This window comes from Sycon ciliatum, chromosome 2 (genome assembly GCF_964019385.1).
Source record: "Sycon ciliatum chromosome 2, ocSycCili1.1, whole genome shotgun sequence".
Taxonomy (NCBI): domain Eukaryota; kingdom Metazoa; phylum Porifera; class Calcarea; order Leucosolenida; family Sycettidae; genus Sycon; species Sycon ciliatum.
Window position 1 is genome coordinate 34881468 of NC_088644.1, and position 24842 is coordinate 34906309.

Consider the following 24842-nt stretch of genomic DNA (forward strand, 5'->3'; position numbering starts at 1 on the left):
CATACCCAAAAAAAGCGTATGTGAAGATCGATATATTTTTCCGCCAAAAACAACGAACAGCGTCAAAACCCCCTCCCCCCCCCCCCCCATGCGAACGCAGTGACCATGGTGACTCCTATCCACATAAGAATGATGACACTGAACAACAGTGAGTATACTTGTACATGTACATGCATCTCAATAGGGAAATACCCATGCAGGCTAGCACCAACACAAGAATGATTGCCGCGAAATTGTTTCTAAGTTGATGAATACGATGCTACAAGGACAGCACCGAGCACATCGTTCGGAACGGTTTCTACTTCCTAGTCATAGCACATGATAGACATACGATCATCCACAATGATCTCTGGCTTGCCACAGTTGCAAGTAAACGAGACAAATAATAATATTATAATCTGAAATACACATGAATGCATCAGAAAGCTCAACATAGGCAGCACAATTTATTATGGTACAATCCTCAGCGCTCACGCCCAGAAGCAATAGACCTGAAGCCCAAAATAGCTTTGAATGATTTTGCACAAGACCGCAAGATAGAATAGATTATGTTTCACTGCACTGGACATAAGCACCAGTGGTGCATACATGTAGCTGTACTAAATATTTCAACAATACCATAGCCCTACAGATTATTAAATATCTGGGTGGGGGGGGGGGGGGGGGGTGTTCAAGTGCTGTTTGCTTCATCAATGAGTTCACAAGCAGTGACGTACTCTGAAAAATTGACCCAGGCCGACAGTCAGCATGCACATGTGTTCAGTGATAGGGGGAAGGAGGGGGGGGGGGGGGCTATAATAATATATTTAAAAAAAAACTTGGACAGATTGGGCATTTACGGACGGTTGCAAAGTATACATAAACTTTACACATGTCATCAAGGTGATCAGCAGAAATATAGCATAATGACAGTGCAGTACAATCAGCGCATGACCTGACTAGATTTGTACAATAATAATTAGAACGTGTTGGAATGCCTGGGAAGCTGTGCGCGGCAGTGCATGACACTCACGGATCACTTGCATCCAGTACGCAGTCAACAGATTGAGTGCATTGTACTGTAGCAACCATGCGTATCTCTGGCAATAGTCGCTATCGTGATAGTGTCATGGCAAATAATTGGCAATTGTAGCGGTAGCTACTTAGAGTAGTTTCGCCTGAATCTTTATTGCAGAAGGGGGAACATTATCGGACACGGAAAAGCACAACTAACTACAAGGAGAGCAGAAACGAAGAGAGCTCTACACAGGAATCACTGTGTAGAGAAGACAGAGAGCGGAATAGACTACGGCGCTGCGTGCACACAACAGCGACCGGAAGCAGCGTGCCCAGTACGGGATGCCATGTATAGATGGAGCCCGAGGGCAGTGCACTCAGACATGAATACGCACGCGCACCCGAGTACTGCATTCAGTGCGGGGACTGTGCCATAGAAGGGGAAGGGTTAGTGATGCGCAGCCAGCAAGTACAGCGGTACATGAATGCATGAGTCTATGGTACAGCAGGCAGGGTGCGGTTCTTACACACGTACGCACGTTAGATCAATGCGAGTGAGTGTAGGGAGTAGGAAGGAGAAACCAGGAGACAGACAATGCTATGCCTAGGGATAGAGTTCTGTCATGATGCTACTCATTACACTACATCTCCCCTAACGGAAAGAGTGGAAGGTCCATGTTCATATGGTCGAGATAAGCCGCTCAGGTGCAATGGCTTTGCGACCTGAACGCGTAGTGGAGGTGGCACTTGTGCCGGCCTCGGCAGCAGCTGGTGTGCCGTCGCAGCTCGCCACGGGAGATTCTCTGCCGCGTGTCCCGGTGGCCTCGGGCTGCAGGGCGATGGGGGCTGCTGGTGTCTCCACTTCTGCTGGGCTTGGCGGGAGTGGCCGGAGGCTCCTCGCGTTTCGACGTACGGTGGAGGTGGCTGTCTTGACATTGTAAGATCGCTCGCTGAGCTGTAGCTGTACCACTCCTTCCTGGCGCAGGTCTGTAACCCACACCCGGTCCCCCGCTGCGAGCCGACTGGGCGACCGGACACGGTGTCTGCGGTCGAAGTCCGAGGCTTGCCGGTCCTGCTGCTGAGCTTCTCGACGGCGAACCAGATCCAGGTCTGGCCAGGCTGGTGTCAGCTGGGCCGCGGGTGTTGGCACTGTGGAGCGGAGTTGCCGCCCCATTAACAACTGAGCAGGGGTGAAACCACATTGCAACGGGGTAGAGCGATACGCGAGTAGAGCTGTCGGGAGGTCGGTGGACTTGCGGAGTAGCTCCTTGATGGTGCGCACTGAGCGTTCTACCATGCCATTGCTCTGCGGGTAGCGAGGTGAGCTGGTACGGTGCTCGATATCGTGACGGGTCAGGAAGAGTGCGAACTCCGAGCTAGCAAACTGCGGCCCGTTGTCCGAAACGAAGCTGTCTGGGAAACCGTGCCGCGCAAAGTGCATGTTGAGGGCCGCAATGATGGCGGCGGAGGTGGTGGTGCGGAGCTGATCCACTTCTACAAATCGGGAGAAGTAGTCAACCGTAATCAGGTAGTCGATACCATCCAGTGTGAAGAGGTCGGCCGCAACGCGCTGCCATGGGCGGTCTGGGAGTGGCAGAGGGTGCAGTGGAGCTGCGGGGACCAGGCGTGTCCGGCTGCAGACTTCGCAGTTGCGGACTGTGTCGGCGATCTGACTGCTAAGCCCTGGCCACCACACTGCTGCCCGGGCACGGGCACGGCACTTGGTGACGCCCTGATGACCCTCGTGGATTGCACGTAAGACCTCGGACTGCAGGGACGCAGGTATGACTAGCCGATCGCCGAAGTACAGGCAGCCATCGGCGATGGAGAGGGCCTGCCTGGAGTGGAAGTATGGGTGGAGGTTGTCCGGGATGCTGTGCTCTTTGTCGGGCCAGCCGGCGGCAACGAACTGGCGCACCTGAGCGAGGATGGCCTCATCGGCTATGGCGAGGCGAACACGGCTGCAGAAGTCGGGCGATGCATACTCAGCCGAGACGGCGGACACATGGGCTTCGATGTCGTTGATGACGTCGGCCATGGTGGAGGTTTCGGTGCTGTCGTCGCCGGGAGCCCGGGACAGAGCATCTGCAACTACGAGGCGTGGACCCGGCACGTAGACAGCTGTCACGTCGTATCGGAGCAGCCGCATGAGCATTCGCTGGCACCGGAGTGGCGTGTTGTCGAGGTCCCTGGCGTTGATCAATGGCACCAGAGGCTTGTGATCGGTTTGCACCTGAAACGGACAGCCACCCTGGAGGTACTGTGCGAAGTGGTCACAGGCCCATGTCACAGCGAGCAGCTCCTTCTCAATCTGTGCGTAGCGCTTTTCGGTATCGCTGAGAGACTTGGAAGCGTAGGCGACTGGGCGCAGCTCGCCGTCGTGCATCTGTAGTAGGGTAGCTCCGAGACCATAGCTGCTGGCATCAGCACTGACCGTGGCAGGCTTGGCTGGGTCGAAGAAGGCGAGAGTGCAGGCTTTAGCGACGAGGGACTTCAACTGGTCGAGTGCCGCCTGTTGCTGGGCGTCCCACAACCAAGCGACGTCAGTGCGGAGCAGTGCACGGAGAGGTGCGGAGATGCTGGCCAAATCGGGAATGAACTTCCCCACATAATTGAAGAGGCCTAGCAGCCGGCGTAAACCGGGGACATCAGTAGGAGCAGCCAGTTGCAGGATTGCCGCGACACGGTCAGGATCGGGCTGGACCCCGCTTGCACTGATCCGGTGGCCCAGGAATTTGACTGTCGGCTGGCGCAAATGGCTCTTGTCCGGGTTCAGAGTCACGGATGCAGCCGCTAGCGCCTCCCGAACTTGTTGTAGAGCCAGGTCATGGGCTTCAATGGTAGCACCGTACACTAGAATGTCGTCCATGAAGACACACACACCCTGTATTCCCTCCAGTATGGCCATCAGCCGACGCTGGAAAATCTCGGGCGCCGATGTGATCCCGAATGGAAGACGTCGGAACATGTAGCGGCCGAAGGGTGTGATGAATGTGGCGAGATGTTGGGAAGAAGCGGCGAGGGGTACTTGCCAGAAACCCTTGCGTGTGTCGAGCGTGGAGAAGACCGTGGCTCCGGCGAGCTTGGCAAGTGTCTCGTCCACAGTCGGCAAGACAAAGGACTCACGCTGCACGGACGCATTCAGACGCTTGAGGTCGACGCAGATCCGGACGTCACCTGATTTCTTGCGGACGGCCACCATTGGGGCGCACCACTCAGTGGGCTCGGTTACGGGCTCGACGATGCCAGTGTCCACCATTCGTGCTAACTCGGCCTCTACCTTCTGGAGCAGCGGGAAAGGCACCCGTCGAGCGACTGGGCAGTGATATGGCTGGGCGTCGGGTTTGAGCCGGATGGTGGCGGGCGGGCCTTGCATACACCCCAACGGCTCAGCACGCGTCGGGTCTGCCTTGATGTGGCCTATGCCTTGTCGGACGAAGCCCATGCGGATGGAGGCTTGTCGGCTCAGCAGATTGGCACCATCTCCAGCGAGCACGTAAACCTCGTGGTTGAAAACTTCGCCAGTGAGTGCCTGGCTGGCCACGGAAAACTGACCGGCCAGATTGAGCCGGGCGCCATCGGGTCCCATCAGGTTGGTGGATGGCCGCTTAAGTGCTGGGGCGGGCTGTAGGCTGGCAAAGGTGCTGGCGTTCATCACGGATGTATCCGCACCTGTGTCGACCTTGAACACCACCGGTGTTTGGCCGATCGTCACTGAGCGCATCCAGGGTCCGCCCTCCAGCAGGTTAGCATCGGTGACACCACCCATGAACAGTGACTGGCTCTGGTCTGGCGGCGACCAGCTGGCCGGCTGCACAGAGTGTGCTGACTGCTGTTGCGGTGCCTTGCTGGCCTTGGACAGGCACACCCTGCTGTAGTGGCCCATTTTACCACAGGAGCTGCACTTCTCAGACCGAGCAGGACACTCACGTCGGGAGTGTGTAGCCGGTTTCCCACACCATCTGCAGGGCTCCTGGCCTGTGCGGAGCGCTGGTGAGTGGTCGGGACGGCGCTGGCTGGGTGCGCTCGATCGTACTGCTGCTGCTTGCGGGGGTGCAGAGATCTCCAATTGGTGGCGCTGCGCCGCCACTTGTCGGTGCACCTGCTCGTAGTTCCTGGCGTGCGTAGCAGCCTTGGCCAGGTCTGGCTTGTCGAGCAGCTGGAGCTCGAGGGTGAGCTTCCTGTCCACCAGGTTGGCCATAAAGCGATCGCGGATGCGGTCATCGCGAGCGTCCTTGAACTCGCATTTGTCCGCGATGCGGTGGAGACGACGCAGAAACTCGTCCACGGTCTCGGATGGCGACTGGGTGGCGCGTTCGAACATCGTTCGTTCGTGGACGACGTTGGAAACGGGCTTGAAGTAGGCCGAGAGTTTAGTCTCCACTTCCTTATATTTCTCTCGATCACCCGCGTCGGCGAACGTCAGCTGCTTGAATACAGTGGTCGCCTGTGGACCCATCGTGTACAGCAGAGTTGCGACCTGTACGTCTTCGTCCTCTTTGTGCAGTTTCGTGACTTTTCGGAACTGGCGGAATCGCTCCAACCAGTCGTCCCATTGCGTCGGATCGGCGAAGTCAAACGTTCCCGGTGGCTGGAATCGAGCCATCCTGCCGTTGCGGAACAGGTTCGTTGCGGATCAATGTTACTAGTATTTTTCTTTCACTGATCCTGTTCACTGCGCCATGTAGCGGTAGCTACTTAGAGTAGTTTCGCCTGAATCTTTATTGCAGAAGGGGGAACATTATCGGACACGGAAAAGCACAACTAACTACAAGGAGAGCAGAAACGAAGAGAGCTCTACACAGGAATCACTGTGTAGAGAAGACAGAGAGCGGAATAGACTACGGCGCTGCGTGCACACAACAGCGACCGGAAGCAGCGTGCCCAGTACGGGATGCCATGTATAGATGGAGCCCGAGGGCAGTGCACTCAGACATGAATACGCACGCGCACCCGAGTACTGCATTCAGTGCGGGGACTGTGCCATAGAAGGGGAAGGGTTAGTGATGCGCAGCCAGCAAGTACAGCGGTACATGAATGCATGAGTCTATGGTACAGCAGGCAGGGTGCGGTTCTTACACACGTACGCACGTTAGATCAATGCGAGTGAGTGTAGGGAGTAGGAAGGAGAAACCAGGAGACAGACAATGCTATGCCTAGGGATAGAGTTCTGTCATGATGCTACTCATTACACTACAGCAATCACAGGTTTTCCTCTTCACGCATGATCCCCACAAAGGTCCCATGATATGACCACAGCACACAGTACACAGTACACAGCTCAATTCCTTGTCCGCTCCCAGGCAAGCATTGGCAACAGCATGCCCTCACTGTTCAATCTTCAGCCTCTACTCCAAGTTCTTGCTTGCCTTTCTGCACGTCCACTTGTGAGGTAGTCAGCAGTCGATCGCTGTGCAAGGCGAGTGTATCGAGTCGCCAGCGCACGGCACCTTCTAACTGGACTAGATGGCCATCGCAAGGGTTACGGTTGGCTGGTACGTGATGACGCAGCGCCGTAACCAGGCCGATCAGGTAGTCCACGCAGCTTCCGCTCTTGCCCCGGGCCTGTAGGATGTCGTTTGCCGTGTGCTGGAGGGTCCGCGTTGGGCCCATGTACTGCTCGTTTCTCTGCCGGGCGATGTACACTTCAGCGCAGATGACCTCACCGCTGAGGGTGCTTACATCACATCTCATCAGATCGTAGCCTGTCTCGCGCTTAGCAAGACGTGTCTTCGTCTTCTCCATTGCTTTGCGGCTAACTCGAAACGCCACACCCCACACCTCAGCCTAGGGAAACACACATACGAAGGAAAGAAACAGTTTGAGGAGCTGGATTTTCCTGAAATGAACAGATACGTAGCAGCTTTGCATGTATCTGCTACTCCTTGTATTCAGAGATATTCAGGGTTGTTACAAGAAGTGTGCATTCAATATTCTCCAGTCGTAGTTGCCTACCAATCCACCATGCGTGTCTGATACACCTCAGATAAGTTACATTCATAGCCAGTTCAAGCGCACCAGGGAACTACAGGTGAGCATGATGCTCATGCGTGCCTCAGATCTTGCATCATCAACTGGTTTTTTTTCTTTTTGCAAAATCAATTAGGTGGAGAGGATGGAACTCTCCAAAAACAACAAGTATCTCCAAAGCACGAAAAAAGGCCAAAAACTAAGCCAAGAACATGTGCATTAACATGTTATTTAGAAAGACAGGACAAGTGAATAATTAGTCAGTCCATTGTTCATGATGCTATCCTCAACTGTCACATTTTCAAATATTCTCCTCTCTTCTATAGCAACACGTTACCATGTTCACCACCTCCCCTTCACGGATCTCATCTGAAAGTCACAGCCCGATACACAAAAGCTCATCGTGTGGGTCGAACTTGTGCTGCTCTGGTGTTCGTTAAATATCTTATTACATCATGCAGCAGCTGCTACACATACATATTACATACAAGTGTGAGATATGAGAATGACCCCAAATCATGTGAGCAAGCCTTAGTCAGACGACTACAAGAAATAATAACTGTGTCGACTACCCCCCCCCATGGAACCCGCCACTCACGATACGTACTTACATCTTCCTCTTCAGTTATTGTAGCTACTCGTCCAGGCTGTACAGCACATACAACACATACAATACACAGATTATGAGTAACGTTTTAAGTACAGTTCACACATCTGCACTACTACCGGCTCTACACTAATACACAGACTCATGAGCACAGAAATTGCAGATCACATCCACAAGTCACGGGGGCATGAGTTCACTAAGTATTACCATCAAGTAATGAAGTTATCGAGTTCCAAAAATAATTGGTCTCCAAATCATAGCCGTGTCAGATAGGCGGCCCGGGCAATCATACATGGGTGATGTACAACACATCTTTACCCACAACATGCTAATGGTTACGATCTCACAGTTCTTTTTTATTAGCAAGTATGGTAGGCCCGGCAGAACCGGTCCGGTTGGTCAGGCTATGGCCGGAACCTTTTGTCCGCCGACGTCTGTTTACAATCTCGGTATCGCATCTCTCGGTGAAATTGCTTGTTCATAACACAGACAGGTCCTGGGGAAGCATCCCGGCTGTTATGGCCATGACCGGACCAATGTATTGTCCAGCAACACGTGTTTATAGCTGATGTGGTCTCTCTCTCCCTCTCTCTCTCTCTCTCTCTCTCTCTCTCTCTCTCTCTCTCTCTCTCTCTCTCTCTCTCTCTCTCTCTCTCTCTCTCTCTCTCTCTCTCTCTCTCTCTCTCTCTGTGTGTGTGTCTGTCTCTCGCTCTCTCTTTGTGTCTGTCCCTCTGTATATCTCTCTCGTTCTCTCCCTGCCTCCGTCTCTCTTGGTCTCTCTGTCTGTCATATCATTAGACATAGCTCTCACGCAGTTATCACAGTAGTTTAAAAATAATCGATGTATGTCTAAAACATAATTAATACAGTATTACTAGTATTACTAGTATTACTAGTATTACTAGTATTAGTAGTATTACTAGTGTTAGTAGTGGCAGCAAAATAACTATGCTAGTACTTGAGGTACTGATACAGTGATAGGCACTATTTGCACTACTCAGTTGGCTCGCACATGACTGTGTGCACTTCATTACACCAGCCATGTAACCTGCTACACACATAGTCATTGTGACTGACACAAGCACAGACAGTACTGTCAATAGTAGTACAACTCCCACACATAGACATGTGCTGCCTGGGGGGCTCACATGACAGAGGCCAGGCACATCAGGCTGACAAATCCCTGCTTCAGGGTGACACATACCTGTCACTTTATAATACACTGTTGATAAACCCAGAGTCAGGACTAAGATTAGCAGTTAATTAAGCTACAGCTACAGCTAGTTGATGTTCAACACCAGGTAACACATGACTCTTCAATGAGCTTCAACAACAGCAACAACAGCAGGAACATTATTCATATCCTATCTCTGACCACAAGTGAGACAGACACCGCCATATCCTAAGGCCAATGCTGGTCTTATCATTATTTCACATCAGTAGGGCTTTTCTGGATGCCATACTCAAACTGTTTACAGTAACAATCAGCGCAGAGGCTTAGCCAGTCAATGATGACCCAAATAAATCAAAGTCCATATCTTGTCCAGCAATAGGAGTAATGATGCCATGAGTGTTTACACCTCATAGGCTATGGTCAATCATTTAATGCACTTTGTTTGGACCCGCTTGGCATTTGATTCTGGCAGTCAGTGTGACTGGCTCCTAGTACCTCTAGTAGTGGTGTAGTGACTGTGTTACAGTCATTTGCACCAGGACTAGCACCCATAATCCATATGCCAAGGGAACATATTCACCAGGACTAGCACCCATATGCCAAGGGAACATATTCACCAGGACTAGCACCCATAATCCATATGCCAAGGGAACATATTCACATAATCATCATTGACTGTGCTTTCAGGCTGGGCAATTCACAACTGTGAATAACTGAATAGGACTAGGAGATGGGGTAGCCCCTCAGTGATCCAAAGTGACAGTATGTCAGCTCACAGACCCACATGTCACCACCCTCCACAGTACAGCACAATGTCAATAGCCCCACTTGACTGACTTCATGTGCTCTGACTAAGGAGCTGATGGAGAACTAAACATTCATTATTTTGAGTTGTTCTGCTTCAGACAAACAATGAACTAGTTGCTTGCAGACAAAGAGCAGTTTTTTTGGAATGCTGTGGGTCTATAATGTTTTTCGCCTGCGTGTGTGCACATGTACGCATGAGCTTCACATGTGGTGCACGCTTGTGTTCTCCCAGCTTATTATTATTACGCACACACTCATGGTCAAGGCCAATCAAGGAGGAGGTGAGGGCGATTATAGCCAGCCATGGATGCAGCGTGCAGCAGGGAGTCACCGCAGACAATACCAGCGAGGACATTCTTTGGAAGTTTGTGTACTTGAGCGTGACCTACCTGTTCCTTTGTTCCTCGGGAGCTCCAGCTGCCCTGCCAGAAGTAGCGACCGTAACCGCGCAGCAACGCGGTCTCCTTTCTGTCGTACTCAAAGTCTGGCCTCCAAATCAGTGAGCCGTAGCCGAATATCCATGTACCTGGTCTGCTCTTGGGCTCAACAAGCTCCATAATCTGCTGCTTGGTTTCTTCTATCTATGAAAATATTACTAGTCACGTCAGCGGTATTACCGAGTGATGGTGTCTTAGGTGTGGTAATGAAACCACTACTGTAGGCTTTCTTCCTTGCTCAAGGCGAAAATTTCTAAAAGGATACGAACTCTCTGTAGCCATTCCAAATGTGATGCAACTGAACAAGAACGGAGCAACTGAAACTACTTACAGAGCGAGCTAACAACAACAGCAACCACAAAGTGCCATAATGTCAATACAACAAGTGGAGTGAGATAGAGGAAGGGAAGGACTGACGAGTATTTCAGAAGGGTTCGACTTCGTGGACAGAACAATAGACAGAAACTGGCCAGTAACAGAAAGAAAGAAGAAGAATGAAATTTGCTCCGTTGCGTTACTCGAATCGTATGAGGACTTCACACACGTCGCGTTGAACTTTATCGGCAGCGCTGCTGATGTTGATGAGCATTCAGCCGCGCGCTGCCAAGCGCAAGTGCTGTGCCGCCGGCCTCGCTCGCGCTTGGACTGTCAGCTGACCAAGGCATGGTTGTTACATTGTGCACGTGCTCGCAGGCACGGATAGAGAGTAGAGCCTAGTACTAGTAGAGGGTCTACCATGACTACGCCTCTACGGCCCGAGTAGACCCGGGTGCTCGAATCAGAAACGATTTGACAGGTGTGGAATTTCTCATCTGTAAATCTCAATAATGTCAGAATATACTTTTGGAGAGGCGATGGAACAGGGAAGAGAGTCTGGCTTGACCCACTCAGCAGGAATTCAGAACCTGGGTGCGCTACAACACAAGCTACAGTACGCAGTAAAATTGTCGTATTTCCTTCGGATTTTTTATTTGAAAATTGGGTGCTCGAATCAGAAACAGCGAACTCGTCAGATCGTCTCCGATTCAAGCACACGGGTCTACCATCGTCTACGCTTGGTGTGGCAGTTGAGGGCAGGGAGTAGTAACTTACTACTTCATTTTTGAGAGCAAGATGGTCAGTGGAGCCGCAGATTCAGCAGGTCTTTGGCAGCACCGTACAGGAGACCCATATCCTCGAATCAAGGACCCAGCAAAAAGTGGGTCGCGAGTATTTCAAAAAGCGTTTACCGGGCAGCGCTGAAATTTGGCATACCGTTAGCGGGCCATATGTTGATGGTATTTGTGAAATCTAAACGAAATCGGAACAAGTTTAGGTACAATTTCAGGGTGTTTCTGTTTTGGTACCCTGTGTCTCATTCGAGCACCCGGGTCTACGGGTCGACGTCGGCCAAAGGCAAAGTGCCAAAGATGACAAAAAGTACAATCATGTAGCAACAGCTGACCTCCACAGCAGGCATGCACCGACTAAAGCAAGTACATGCTTGCTAGGCTCATGAGTCATGAGCTCAGGTCACCGTCGTCAAGCATGACCTCAGTCAGAACGATGATCTTGAATCTACCAATGCCATCATGATTGGATGTTACATGTACATGTACATCATGGTACATGTACAATGTACATGTACATGTACATGACTGTACATGTATCGTGCCACAGTTCCCACTTTTCTGAGTTTACCAATGAGCTTACCAATGTAATACCACTATCAATGAAATACCATAATATCGAAGCCGTTTCACGAGCAAGACACGGATACATTGCTCATTCCCAATAGCCCTTTCCCAAAGGTGCTCGCGCTTTTTTCGCCCTTGTTGGCCCTTTTTGGAAAAGCCCGTTTCTTTCGCCCTTTATTGCATTTTTGGTGAATATCGCCCGTTTTGAGGTTTTTTAGCTGAAAAAGTGCTAAAATCTGTTTGCTTATGCATGCCATCACAGTTTCCGAGTGCTCGATGGGCCTTGCCCTTGGCACGCCGCTTTTTTTGGGGGGGGGCAACAAGTTGGTAAAGTTGGTGATGAAAGTTGGTGAAGTTGGTGATGCTGTAAAAAGTGGGGTTTTTCAACTTTACTTCCTGTTTTGCCTTTCGTGGACCCATAAATGGAAGAGTGCATACTCATTTCTCAGCTTGGGTTCATATCTGAACATGTATCATGGCTATGCTTCACTGAAAAAAGAGCACTTTTTGCCTGTTTTCACTGAAAAATGAGCACTTTTTCAGCATAATTTATTATTTCGAGGGACGCGAAAAGCACTAAGTGCGAATTAAAAGCGCACCTTTGGGAAAGGGCTAATTCCCAATCACCATGATCATGAAGCCAAGGGCTAATGCACGACAAACAATAATTGGCAGGTTCTCTTAAAAAAGCAGAGGAATAGACAGAACCATGCAAACCGTATGATAGGCACTTCCATGTAGCCATTGGCGGACTATGCTCGGCCAATCGTCAAATTATACTTTTGAGTATGCCACAATTATGCCAACAAATATGCTGAATTACATGTATGCTCGGTTCCACTATGTACTCACGCTGTACATAGAGGATTGAGAAACCACGCATACACACACGGCCATGCCCTAAGCATAATTTTTGTCTAAACCGAAAGATTATGCCGACCTTACACGTTGGAATCCGTATTATTATGCTGGAGCATAATGTTTTGACGAAATCCCAAGATTATGCCAAATATTATGCCGCATAATCCGCCAAGGGCTATGACAATTAGTCGACAAGGAATCGTAACTGGGGTAAAAAAGATCTGCAGCCTTTCTGACAAAGCTGTATTATGCCCCTAAGCATAATTTTTGTCTAAACCGAAAGATTATGCCGACCTTACACGTTGGAATCCGTATTATTATGCCGGACCATAATTTTTTGACGAAATCCCAAGATAATGCCAAATATTATGCCGGCATAATCCGCCAAGGGCTACTTCCATGAATTCGGTGTCATTTCTTTATACACATACCAAACATGTATGAAACATACCAGAAAGATACCAAGTTCTGTCAATTTTTCTGCCGGCATTATCCGCCAGTTTAAGACCATGATGGAGAAGCACAGCTACAGGGGTATCTGGTAGGCACCCGCGGACTATGCCGGCATAATTATTGGCATAATTTGGTGGTTGAAAATTTGGAGCATAATTTGGCATCCTTTCGGAGGTAGGAGCATAACTACATGTACATCGGATTGTACTACAGTTCTACATGTACATGTATGTAGGCTACACAATTGGGTACAATGCACATGCTTAGTGCTGGTGGTCTGCATGGTGAAGGGTTCGGAGGTCATGCAGATCGTGTTTTCAACATGTCACGAAGTCATGACCTCTGGATTTTAGCAGCCATGACTGCGCAGGCTATGACTATTGTTCTAATAATTAAACAAATTGAGGTAAAGTTGATGTTCGGTCATGATGAATATCTGGTTTAAGTCCTTCTTTGAAGCGGAAGGATTTTTCCAGCCATTCTGCGACCCACAGATATAATTGGGAACTCGTGGCCTGGTATGAGGGAAACATGGATGCAGCGAATGGGATTTTTCGGTCTTTGACCACTTTGGTGGGTCTGATCTACTCATCTTCCACCGCTTCAGCCTTTAGGAGCTGCACCCGCGCCTTGATCCTTGAAGCGTGGCACCGTGCCTACGGATCCGGAAATCTCGGCTTCTAGCCGAGTCTCACGCGAATCGTGAATTTTGTTTATCCGCCAAAGGCTACGGAGGGCTCATTCCGACGACGTTGGAATTAGCTCTCCTGATTAACTGACAGTTCTTCCGCTTTGTCAGAGCTCCACTTACTAACTTTGTTAGTGCCTATCATGTACTCAAACTGTCCAAGCGAAAGTGCCAAGTCCCTGAATTTGAAAGAGACTTTGACGAGCTCCATCCACATGCGCTCAAAAGCAGGTGTGAATATAATCATGAATCCGTTGCACCTTTAGCTTGCGGATATTGTCTGTTTCAACAGATCAGGTCCAGCTGCGTAATGGCTTGGAAACATCTGTTCCTTATTTCTAACCTGGTGACCTAACAAATGACTTCAAACACAGGCGCATTTCTTTCCTGTCGATCTGCTTAAAGGTGTCGTGTCCGTGTGTTTCTATCTGTATTGTATTCCGTCTGCTCCTACATGTATCTTTGTCAAGTGTTTGCCGTGGCGTCGATGTGTCTCGTCTATGAATAGCGTTGGGAAACATATCACTATTCATGCTTTGCTGGCTGGCTGCTCGCGCCCTTCGCTCCTTCAGCTTGCACGCTACTAGGACATAATAGCAGTATATAGCTCGATGCTTTGCTTCGAGAGGTTGTGGTTGTTCTTGTTGCTTCTCTGTTGCTTGGAACTTGGTCCTGGAGTGAAGCTTTGGTCTTCTTGTGTGGTGAGGGTGAGGAATGGGTATCTGGACTCCTGGTATATTTCCGTAAAGAACCTGGAATCGTAGAATCCTGATAGTATGTCTGGCCCACTCCCCGGTCATGACAAAGGTACTGGGGAAAGTAGGTCAGAATCTAGTAATAAAGTTCTTCAAATCTGCCAACATTCTGTTCTATCAAAAAGTATTCTTTCTAGACCAAAGAGTGGTATATTTGATAAAATTTAATAACGATAGAAATATTTACGATACTTCTCCAGACGTTTCGTTGTTCTGAACAACATCGTCAGTGGATTTTTTTGATATTACAATGAGAGTGAATAATCAACGGCTTGTCCACCAACTCTTTAACATTCTGTTCATTGTCTGTCACACCTGTACAATACATATCTTTGTTTGTTTGTTTGTATTCTTTATTTAGAGTGGGAAGTCCAAAACAGGCCCTAGCCTGATAACAATGGTCCCACTAGTGAGGGAATGCTGTATATCTGTGCATAAGCCCCATCTTCTTCTGCAATTCGCATACCGCAGTAATCGCTCCTGCCCAGAGTAGTAGTACATACTAACTGTTGCATGTAAGTTATGTGCTCCCCATGGAACATGGCCCTGGGTTACTCCGTGTGCTGTGAGATTGTCTGTAACAACTCGAGAAACGAGAATGTTTGTATGCGCTCAATTATGAATTGCCCAACCTGTGAGCATAGTCAATGTGAATGCTCGCAAGCGCAGACGATAAAACTACAGAGCGCCTTCGCCTCAGGATGCTTATCGTGGCAGATCAGTTACCTCTACTTTGGCGATCATAACTAATACGCATCCTATTCGACAAGACCAGCGGTCCCGCCTTCAGGTCCAGCAAAACCGTGCGGCACGCGCCGTATTCGGCCTGCCACCTCGCACAAGCGCCCAACCTCTGCTTGCTCGTCTGCAGCTGTATGGCGTCGAAGAGCTCCACAAGCAAAAGACCCTTATTATGATCTGGCGTTGCTCGAATGGTCGGGCAAGCAATGCACTGCAAGCCCTTCTGGAGCATCCCAGTACTCGAACAACGCCCGCGCAACGCAGCTTGGGCCTTCGAGTGCCCAAATCTGCCTCCAAAGCCGGCCACGACCGTCCAACCGCTCGGGGGTCCATTTTATGGAACACCCTGCCATCCGACGTGCGTGGTATTACCCAGTACCACCAGTTCAAACAAGCCTGCCTCCCGTTCTGTCTTGCTAGCAGTAGCACCCACTACTGAACACTACAGGAATCTTTGAACGTTTGCGGTACTCCACAGTACCAGTCATGTGCTGTTTACCGCCTCCCCGTTGTTGTATTCTAACGTTAACGTTATTCATTGACTGAGCGTTCTTTGCTTTGTACTACACCCTGCTATCATGTTAGGCTATTTCCTACAATATTTTACTGTTTCCATTCGCTTCCATGTAATTGGGCGACACCGCCCGTTTGGTTCTGCGAATTCAAATAAAAATGTACCTACCTACCTACCTATTATTATTATTATTATTAGACACAATCTCATAGCATGTGACAAGCATAGCTAATGCAGGGACAGAATCCCCTGAGACAAGGGCGTTGAGCCAGCCACGGCAATAGTAAGCTAGGAAAACAAAGCAAATATGAATTAGAGCAGAACATGAATGGAAAATTACAAAGAAAAACGATTAACGGAAGTGAGCACTATCAAAATTCGTGCATCACCCAGGTATTCGAGAATGTTCTTCGATGATAATTATTGCGTCTAGTTCAGTTGTGATAGTAGATCTTTAAACTGACCAATAGAAGAACAAGTTTTCAGACCGTATGGTAATGATAACCAATGAGAGTAGCCGGAAAACAAAGGGGACTTTAGATACTGGGCTGACTTAACAAGAGGCAGGATGAGCGCGTTACGGGTTGAGCTTGTCGAAAACCAATTGTACTTCATCATGTGTGAAGGGGTTTTATGAAGAAATATTTTATGAACCAGTGTACAGAGATGGTGCTTATGACGAACGGAGAGAGGAGAAGTGTGTGCAAGTCGATAAAGGGCATCCGAAGGAAAACATCGATCCTTGTTGTAAAGAATTTTAAGTATAAATCTATGGTGGACTTCTAATTGGTTCAGAGTTGTGTCAGAAAGGCCACACCAAGCGGTATCGCAATAGTCGAATATAGGGAGAATATAGCACTGATAAAATAATAGTTTACACTGGATGGGCAAATGAGTGCAATGTGGTTGTAGTACCCCTAATGCTGAACTGGTTCGCTTGCATACACAGTTGACATGTGCAGCCCAAGAGAGTTTGCAGTCAAACATCACACCGAGATGTTTGTGCTGAGTAACAACACGGATAGGCATAGTCGAGTCAGGGAAGTATAATGGTTGATCAGGAGGGGATGAAGAAATATACATGGCTTCTGTCTTGTCTAAATTGGGCTGGAGTTTCCACGTTTGCATCCACATGACAGTGCTGTTGATGCGATGCTGCATGGTAAGGAGTAATTGTGCAGGGGAGGAATCAGAACAGATAAGGCCAGTGTCATCCGCATACAAACTAACATCGGGGACAACTGAAGGTAGGTCATTAACGTAAAGCAAGAATAACAAAGGACCCAGAATGGAACCTTGGGGCACTCCAGACGTTACAGGGAGGGGATCAGACAAGAAATAAGACAAGCGAACAGCCTGAGAACGAGCAGACAGATACGAGGATATCCAACGCAAGGCAGCATCCTCCACCCGGAAGGTGACCTCCAACTTGGCAAGTAAGCCACGATGCCAAACGGTGTCGAATGCCTTAGCCAAGTCGAAAAACACCATTCCCACATGCTCCCCACAGTTCCTCTTTGTCGCTATGTCTTGGACAAGTCGAGTCACCTGGTATTGAGTTGAGTCACCACGGCAGAATCCCGACTGAGCTGGTGAGAGAGCCGGAGCGATGTGCAGGTAGAGGGAATCGAATACAATACGCTCACAAAGTTTGGAAACTGTGCGCAGCAGAGAGATGGGGCGGTAGTTTGCCGGGCAAGCACGGGAGCCTTTATTCTTGTAAAGCGGTGTCACGATGGCGGATTTCCAATCCTGTGGGAATGTACCAGTTCGAAATGACATATTAAAAATAATGGCGAGAGGATAGGCTATTGATGGTGCAAGAGACTGCAGCACTTCATTCGGGATCCCATCTGAGCCGGGAGACTTTCCACATTTCAGGCGCTTCAGATATTTCCGAACTTGAAACGTAGTGACAGTGATTGTACGGAACGGAACAGATATGAAAGGCGACTGGGACAAAGGGGGAATGCGCCACGAAGGATCATCAGGTAGCCCAAATGAGGTGAACTGAGTATTCAGAACATCAGCTATGCTCTTGGGGGACGTGGCAACCGTACCGTCGGATGCTATCATCGTTTGGGGCATGACACGGCCGGAAGTGTGCCGCTGTGCTCGCACAAACTGAAAGAGTGTAGGTCGATTCGGTGACGTTAGTGATGCTTGGATGGAGCGTATATATTGACGATGTGCTTGCCGAGACAGGTGCTTTACAGCATTCCTTTGTCGGTTATAAGCTGCATGATTTACTGCTGTCGGATATTTTTTGTACACACTGTATAGATCACGCTTGCGTTTTACAGCAGACCTGAGCTCAGCAGTAACCCATGGTGGAGATTGCATGCGGGGTCGTGGAGATGTCACAGTGTGGGTGGCTCCGAATGAGGTGAGGTGACGACGGAAGGCGGACTGGAGCTCACAATCAAAGTGATGAAGTGCGTCATTAACATCAGTGTACGAGTTCAGAGAGGACCAGTTGTAGCCAGCTAAATCAGCGTTGATTAATTGCCAAAGGTGCGAAGGTACTTGTTTGAAGCGATACAGTGAAGAGGGAGGACCAGTGGAAGAGTTGGGGAAGTAGTTCGAAATAGGGGCGTAACATAAAGTGCAAACAATCTGTATATGGTCAGACATACCCAAGGGAGGTGCTTGATCAATTGAGCGCACGAGGCGTGGTCGGTTGGTGATCACCAAGTCCAGACACGAAACAGAGCCATTAGGCGAGGAATGAGTGGGGAAGTCAACCATCTGGTGGAGCCCAAGAGCAGAAAATACTGTGCTAAGGAGATCACCAGCCTTCGAGGTAGAATCGGTGGGACACCAGCTTGAGTTGTGGGCGTTGAAATCGCCAGTCACTAACAGATCATAAGAATCTAAATAGACTGACTGTAATGCCTCAACAAACATGTCACAAAAGTACGACAATTGCATTGTGCTCTGTGAGGGTGGTCGATACATGCAGCATAGTAAGATGGGATTCTGAGATTGAGTAGAGGGGGAGCCAAGTTCAAGCCACACAGACTCGCAGCCAGAGCGTTGAAGGTCGGCACGAGGGGAGACGTACGGAAAGGAGTCCGAACGGACAAGTACGGCAACACCCCCATACCCACGGCTACAATGCGCTGACCGATTGTCTTCCGGAGGTCGATCTCTGCGGATGCAGATATAGCCTGACAGTGAGAGCGGGTTCGAGGGACAGAGCCACGTCTCTGTTAGGCAGATTATGTCAGGCTTAGCACATTCGGCAATAACGCAGAGCTCAGACAACTTGTTGACAACAGAGCGACAATTCAGAGATACTAGGGTTAAATCACGCTGGGATTTAGGGAAAAAAGGGAACGCTGATGAATTTAGCGCTGGACATGCAATGTGTGCGGGTCGGCCAGAGGAGGGCTGAGCGGGGTAGAGCCGGTGGGCTAGTTTCGATCGTGGGGTGAATACAGGGGCGTTGGGATTTAGTCGTTGTTGCTGCATCGTTGTGTATGTTGGTTTGTTAGCATGACAGTTCAGGATTGATCATCACTGCCTCGCCGCGAAGTAGAAGACGACTTGTTACCTTGGGCATCAGCAAAGCGCCACTTTCGCACTGTGTGCTGGATGGTGGCCGGCCAGAATTTGGAGTCGAGAACTTTGTCCTCGTATTGATTCGTTGTAGCAGATAGAAAGGAAAGGTGAGCCACGTCCATTATGTTCTTAAAGGGGAAGTATACCCTAAAATCAAATTTTCACCAGTTGTAGTCTTCGGGGTGCTGAGTCGAATGGTCTTGGTCCGAGGAAGCTGAGACGCTCCCTTCCTACTTGAATCCCAATCGAACTCGCGCACTTCCACCGAAACTGGGTGACTGCGCCCTACTAGATGGGGATTTGTATGCAAAATGTCACTAAAAGCGCCATTTCGTTCTTATAAAAGCACGGATGATCGCGATTGGCCCATATGTTGTAGTCTTTTGGACGCTGAGTCGACTGGTTTTGGTCCGAAAAGGCTGCGATGCAGCGTTCCTCCTTTATTCCCAATCGAACATGGTTGAACAAGCGGTCACGTGCTCCTGCGTACACCAGTCACCTGGTCACCGTGCCTGCAGGGTACAACTTACTAGCCTGTTTGACCTTTTTTGGGTGCAGTCCTGTCACTCGAGTTGAACTCGAGTTGAACCTTGGTGTGAAAGTTGTCGCCTGCTGGCGCGGTGACCAGGTGATTTGGGCACCCAGGAGCACGTGACCGCTTGTTCAACCATGTTCGATTGGGAATAAAGGAGGAACGCTGCATCGCAGCCTTTTCGGACCAAAACCAGTCGACTCAGCGTCCAAAAGATTACAACATATGGGCCAATCGCGGTCATCCGTGCTTTTGTAAGAACGAAATGGCGCTTTTAGTGACATTTTGCATACAAATCCCCATCTAGTAGGGCGCAGTCACCCAGTTTCGGTGGAAGTGCGCGAGTTCGATTGGGATTCAAGTAGGAAGGGAGCGTCGCAGCTTCCTCGGACCAAGACCATTCGACTCAGCACCCAGAAGACTACAACTGGTGAAAATTTGATTTTAGGGTATACTTCCCCTTTAATGTGTCCCGCAGGGGTTGGTGCTATAATTATTATATGTGTACAATCATGTACATGTACATGTACATGATTGTACATGATTGTGCGCTGCTGTTCTGCATTTTATCTTTACTTATAAAAGAGAGGCACCTGTGTAGGCTGTGACGTGTGTCTGTGTGTGTGTGTGTGTGTCACGCTCCTTATAAAGAAGAGGCACCTGTGACGTGTGTTTTTTGTGTCACGCTGAAGCGCTGCGGAGCAGCGCTGCCCTGAGCACGCGAAGCGTGCGAACAGTGTAGCACATGCACAGTGTAGCTAGCGGCCGCAGAAGCACTGAGCACGCGAAGCGTGCGAACGAAGCGTGCGAATCAGGGAGTCGTATACATGTAGACCCGGGAGGCGACACGCGCATCACTTGTGCACAACCATGATCGACTCAACGATTCAAAATATTACGACCTGCTCGGTGTGGGACAAGTCCGTACATAGGTCATAGCGCGCGGGAAATCCGTACATAGCGAGAAATCGTCGTCTTCGTCCTTTCGAGAACAATTGTCACGGGTCAGACTTTCGATCTCCATTGCCGAAATACAGCCATCTGTGGCCATCGCTGAGGAGTTCACTTGTTCACTGTACTGGCTTACTCACTGGCTTTGCACTGCCACTCGAACTCTGAGGCACTTTGACCACCTAAGATGAGGTAATCCTTTCTTTACAAATTGCCTCAATATTTTCTCACCTTTAGGGCAATGAAGTAAATTCTTTCCTCATGACTAACCTTGACAGACTAAGTTGCCCTGTCCCAGTGATCTACAATACTTATATTGCACATTTGTGAAATATTGGACGAATCCAGATAAACGAAATGACTTACATTCGAAATTATATTTCCAAAGTTTTCCTTCACAAATAGTCCCAATTTGTTCTCACCTTTAGGGCAATGAAATAATTTTTTTCCTCATGACTAACTTTGACAGACTAAGTGGCCCTGTCCCAGTGATCTACAATACTCATATTGCACATTTGTGAAATATTGGACGAATCCAGATAAACGAAATGACTTACATTCGAAATTGCATTTTCCAAAGTTTTCCTTCACAAATAGTCCCAATTTGTTCTCACCTTTAGGACAATGAAGTCAATTTTTCTTCAGGACTCAGTAACATTGGCTAACAAAATGGCGCTGTCCCAGGGATCTACAATACTTATAATTATTACACATGTGAAATATTGGGAGTCAGAGTGAGGAAATGGCCTAAATTGAAGCTTGAACTGTTCTGCCATGTTTTATGCAGTAAACGCAGGGCTGAGAGCCCGCAAGAGCCATCCCGTAAGATCTTGTGCGCCACCCGTGAACCAAACCTTCGGTGAATGTTCACAAGGTTAGAAGCTCGCACAGATAACACACATTGGATGCTAATACAATGCACTCAGGAATGTGTGCAAATACAACAGAATTAATTCCGAATAAAGTCAACAATAGCTGCCTCAACACAGTGCTAACAACCTTCCGCGTTTTCCATATTCGAGTGGAACGAAAACGCAGTGGAGAGTCCTTAGAAAAGACTGAAAAAATATCATCATATCGCTGCACGAGATCATCCTTATAAGTTATAACGTCAGCTGATTGTACTGTGGTGGATTCATACGGCGGTAAATACACACCTGTCCACACACGCTCTCTAAACTGAAAAAGTTACTCTGGCACAGAGCTCTCCTTCCCACCACCACCATCATCAGTTCGCATCTGGCGCCTAGTCGATGCAGGGTGAGTGGTGTCCGATATAGCATGCTGGTACATCAGGTAGCGCATGGTTGATTAATACGGTGGTAAATACACACCTGGCAATATGGCGGTAAATACACGCCTGCCCAGACACGCTCTCTAAACTGCAAAGTTATTCTTGCACAGAGCTCTCCTTCTCATCACCACCACCACCACTACCACCACCATCAGTTCGCGCCTGGCGCCTAGTCGATGCATGGTTAGCGGTATCCGACATAGCAGGCTGGCACATCAGGTAACGCATGGCACATAGAAGATGGCAACGACATAGCTTGATTGCGACGTACATTTTGTTCTCTCGGTTGTGCTGTAGCCTTAAGAAGGAAATAAGACAATGCATGCACATGACACAGACAAGTAATTACTGTTACAAATACTGCATACTGCTTGATAGCAGAGAAAGAAAGTCAGTGGTCACACAAGTTTTTGGTCGTCCCTGAAACGAAGATCGTTCCAGGGGGGGGGAGCTAAAATCTCTGTTGACTGACGCTATGCATACACATGTATATGCATGCGATTTTCGTCATCCATTCATTTCGGAGGGTGGAGAGGGGGTCCGAGTACGAAACGAATGATGTTTTTTTCAGGGATGACTAAACACTTTTGCGATGACCCCTTATTGCATCAATTTATCGTCTGAACTGCGCAATTGAGTCCCACTTTTATTATTTTGGGTCCAGATTTCAAGACTCGTGAAGTTCGAGGCGAAAAGCAGGCCGATGAAGGGATGCTAGTAATTCAGTCTAGTCCGGTGTCATGGAGAGGGACCGATGAACCGGCAACAAGAGAATTCAATACGCATGGTACTCTTCAGTTCATTGCTGGGGAAGACTACTCAAGGCCACGTCACTCCGGCAATTCAATGTACAAATCAGCAGCAACACTTGCAAACGTATTCCTACCAGCTGACCAGCAAGTTACCAGCCATCAGCTCTTCAAATAATTCCAACTTAACAAAGAGAGGAGATGGACAGATCGGAAAGTATCGTGGCAAGCTCAGGACAACACACTTCCGGCCCTATGTAAAAACAGTGGAAAGTGCGTGCCATGGTATATTTTCGGAAGCATCTCAAGAACCAGCTAATGTGGACTGGGAGTCCATTTGCATCGTCCGATCAGCTGCTACAAGTGCCGTGAGCCAATGGCAAACACGTTTGACAGAGACTACTACCTCTACTGAATGCAACTCTGGCATGGCAGAGATCTACTAGCACGTTATCTTATCTATCAATAGAGTTGTATCCTCGTATGCCTATGTGAAGTGTGAGGTCGTACTGTACTGCAGACGCGTCCTCGACCCTGGTTGGAAATGTACGCAACAGTTCCCACCCTCTTGACCAGAGAGCGCACACACCCTAGGGTTTTGATGGGTTTGTACGACTCCCAGCTCTTGACTTTTGTTGGGTGTACGAGACGCACGCACAGTTTTCGTAGGGTGAGTACTTTTTCATGTAGTACTGAATGCGGCAAGCAGGACTCGCCCATCCGCCCCTCCCCAAATGGATCTACTCGAATGGTTGCGGAGGTAGGGGTGCTCTGGCGGGATTTTACGACATGCACAAGCGCGCACACAATATACACACGCACGCACACATATACACATGGACGCACGCTATGTCGCACGTCTAGGGCATCGCTTCGTGAATACAAGTAATAATTTAATGTTATAATTTATAGTATCCAAATGCTAGAGCAGCTTTACAAAAACCTACCGTTCAATACTGGATCAATTCATCTTGTGACAGCTTCCTTTGCAACACCCATGACTTGACCCCACTTCGTCTTGACGTCAGGAAATCGTTCACACCGGAGTTGGGACACGACTCATTGAAATCCAGGCTTATCTGCTGCTGGGAGCAGGACAGAGCTGATGGACGTCAGCAGCGGCTGTAGAACAACCATAAACGAGTCTTCTTTCTCCGCAGTCAGGCGGGACAGCAGCTTTGCAACGCAAGCTTCTTGCCTTCTGTGGGTCTTTAGCGGCTGGGATTCGGAACGCTCTGTAGAAACCATTGAACAAGTCCTGCACTCTATCAACCCACAAGTATTTCTTCCAATTCATGAATATTCGCAACTTTTTCTGCAGTACGTGCACCAGATCAGAAGCCGCTAAGTAGCAAGGTTGAAAGTTTCAAGACAAATTGAAAAATATAATAACATAGAAAATTAGAATTCAAACCATACCTGTGGCCCAAGCCAACACAGACTGAGCGTTCACGCGAAGAGAACGTAGATCTACATGTACGTCAGCTGAGGTTTCCTTAGGATCAGGAGGTGATTCTGGACCCGGATCTGGATCGCGATCAGCAGCACTCTCTGCCTCCATCACGATCATCAAATGCAACTAAGTAGTTCATTCTTCTTCTTCTTTTCGAGCTACGATTTCCCACGATCCTATCGATCCTGCACAAGTCCGTTCCCCAAGGAGTGCACTCCCATGGCATAAGTACGCGGAGTAGTTGGTTTATAACTCAGGGCACGCACCGGGGATATCTGAGGGAAAAGTGGGAGAAAGTGCCGCGAGTCAATCATAGTCGGCCCGGAAGGCCTCGTGTCGCCTCCCGGGTCTATACGACTCCCTGGTGCGAATCGTGTAGCTAGCGGAATCAGCCACAGAAGCACTGAGCACGCGAAGCGTGCGAATCGTGTAGCCACCACCACGTGCTGAGCACGCGAAGTGTGCGAACAGTGTAGGTGGTAGCGCTAGCAGACACGATCAGTACGAGTAGCAGTAGCAGCCGCGCGCAGAAGCACTGAGCACGCGAAGCGTGCGAATCATGTAGCCACCTAGCCTAGGCCATACTATTCAGGTAGCACTAGCAGCCGCACAAGCGCTGC

The 24842-nt window shown here is 49.1% G+C and overlaps 2 protein-coding genes and 1 long non-coding RNA gene across 3 annotated transcripts; all 3 read right to left on the bottom strand.

Annotated features, from left to right (window-relative positions):
* Nucleotides 1-1675: 1675 nt before the first annotated feature.
* Nucleotides 1676-5602, bottom strand: LOC135810544 (uncharacterized protein K02A2.6-like). The gene has a single exon (XM_065324036.1). The coding sequence runs from the start codon at nucleotides 5600-5602 to the stop codon at nucleotides 1676-1678; it is 3927 nt and encodes a 1308-aa protein (XP_065180108.1).
* Nucleotides 5603-5700: 98 nt separating this feature from the next.
* LOC135809807 (putative glutathione-specific gamma-glutamylcyclotransferase 2) lies at nucleotides 5701-10532 on the bottom strand. The gene is made up of 3 exons (XM_065323234.1): nucleotides 9944-10532; nucleotides 7578-7613; nucleotides 5701-6783 (listed from the first exon to the last, which is right to left on the bottom strand). The coding sequence occupies exons 1-3, from the start codon at nucleotides 10109-10111 to the stop codon at nucleotides 6331-6333; spliced, it is 657 nt and encodes a 218-aa protein (XP_065179306.1). The 5' UTR covers nucleotides 10112-10532; the 3' UTR covers nucleotides 5701-6330.
* A 10881-nt stretch (nucleotides 10533-21413) lies between these two features.
* LOC135810861 (uncharacterized) lies at nucleotides 21414-24405 on the bottom strand. The gene is made up of 3 exons (XR_010552428.1): nucleotides 24189-24405; nucleotides 23717-24004; nucleotides 21414-22318 (listed from the first exon to the last, which is right to left on the bottom strand). It is a non-coding gene; the product is annotated as an uncharacterized LOC135810861 (long non-coding RNA).
* Nucleotides 24406-24842: the final 437 nt, after the last annotated feature.

Coding starts and splice junctions, on each gene's coding strand:
- LOC135810544 (XM_065324036.1), bottom strand. CDS start 5,602: ATGGCTCGATTCCAGCCACCGGGAACGTTTGACTTCGCCGATCCGACG.
- LOC135809807 (XM_065323234.1), bottom strand. CDS start 10,111: ATGGAGCTTGTTGAGCCCAAGAGCAGACCAGGTACATGGATATTCGGC. Junction 7,614..9,943: donor CCCGAGGAACAAAGGAACAG/GTAGGTCACGCT, acceptor TGTGCTGTACAG/CCTGGACGAGTAGCTACAAT. Junction 6,784..7,577: donor CAATAACTGAAGAGGAAGAT/GTAAGTACGTAT, acceptor GTGTTTCCCTAG/GCTGAGGTGTGGGGTGTGGC.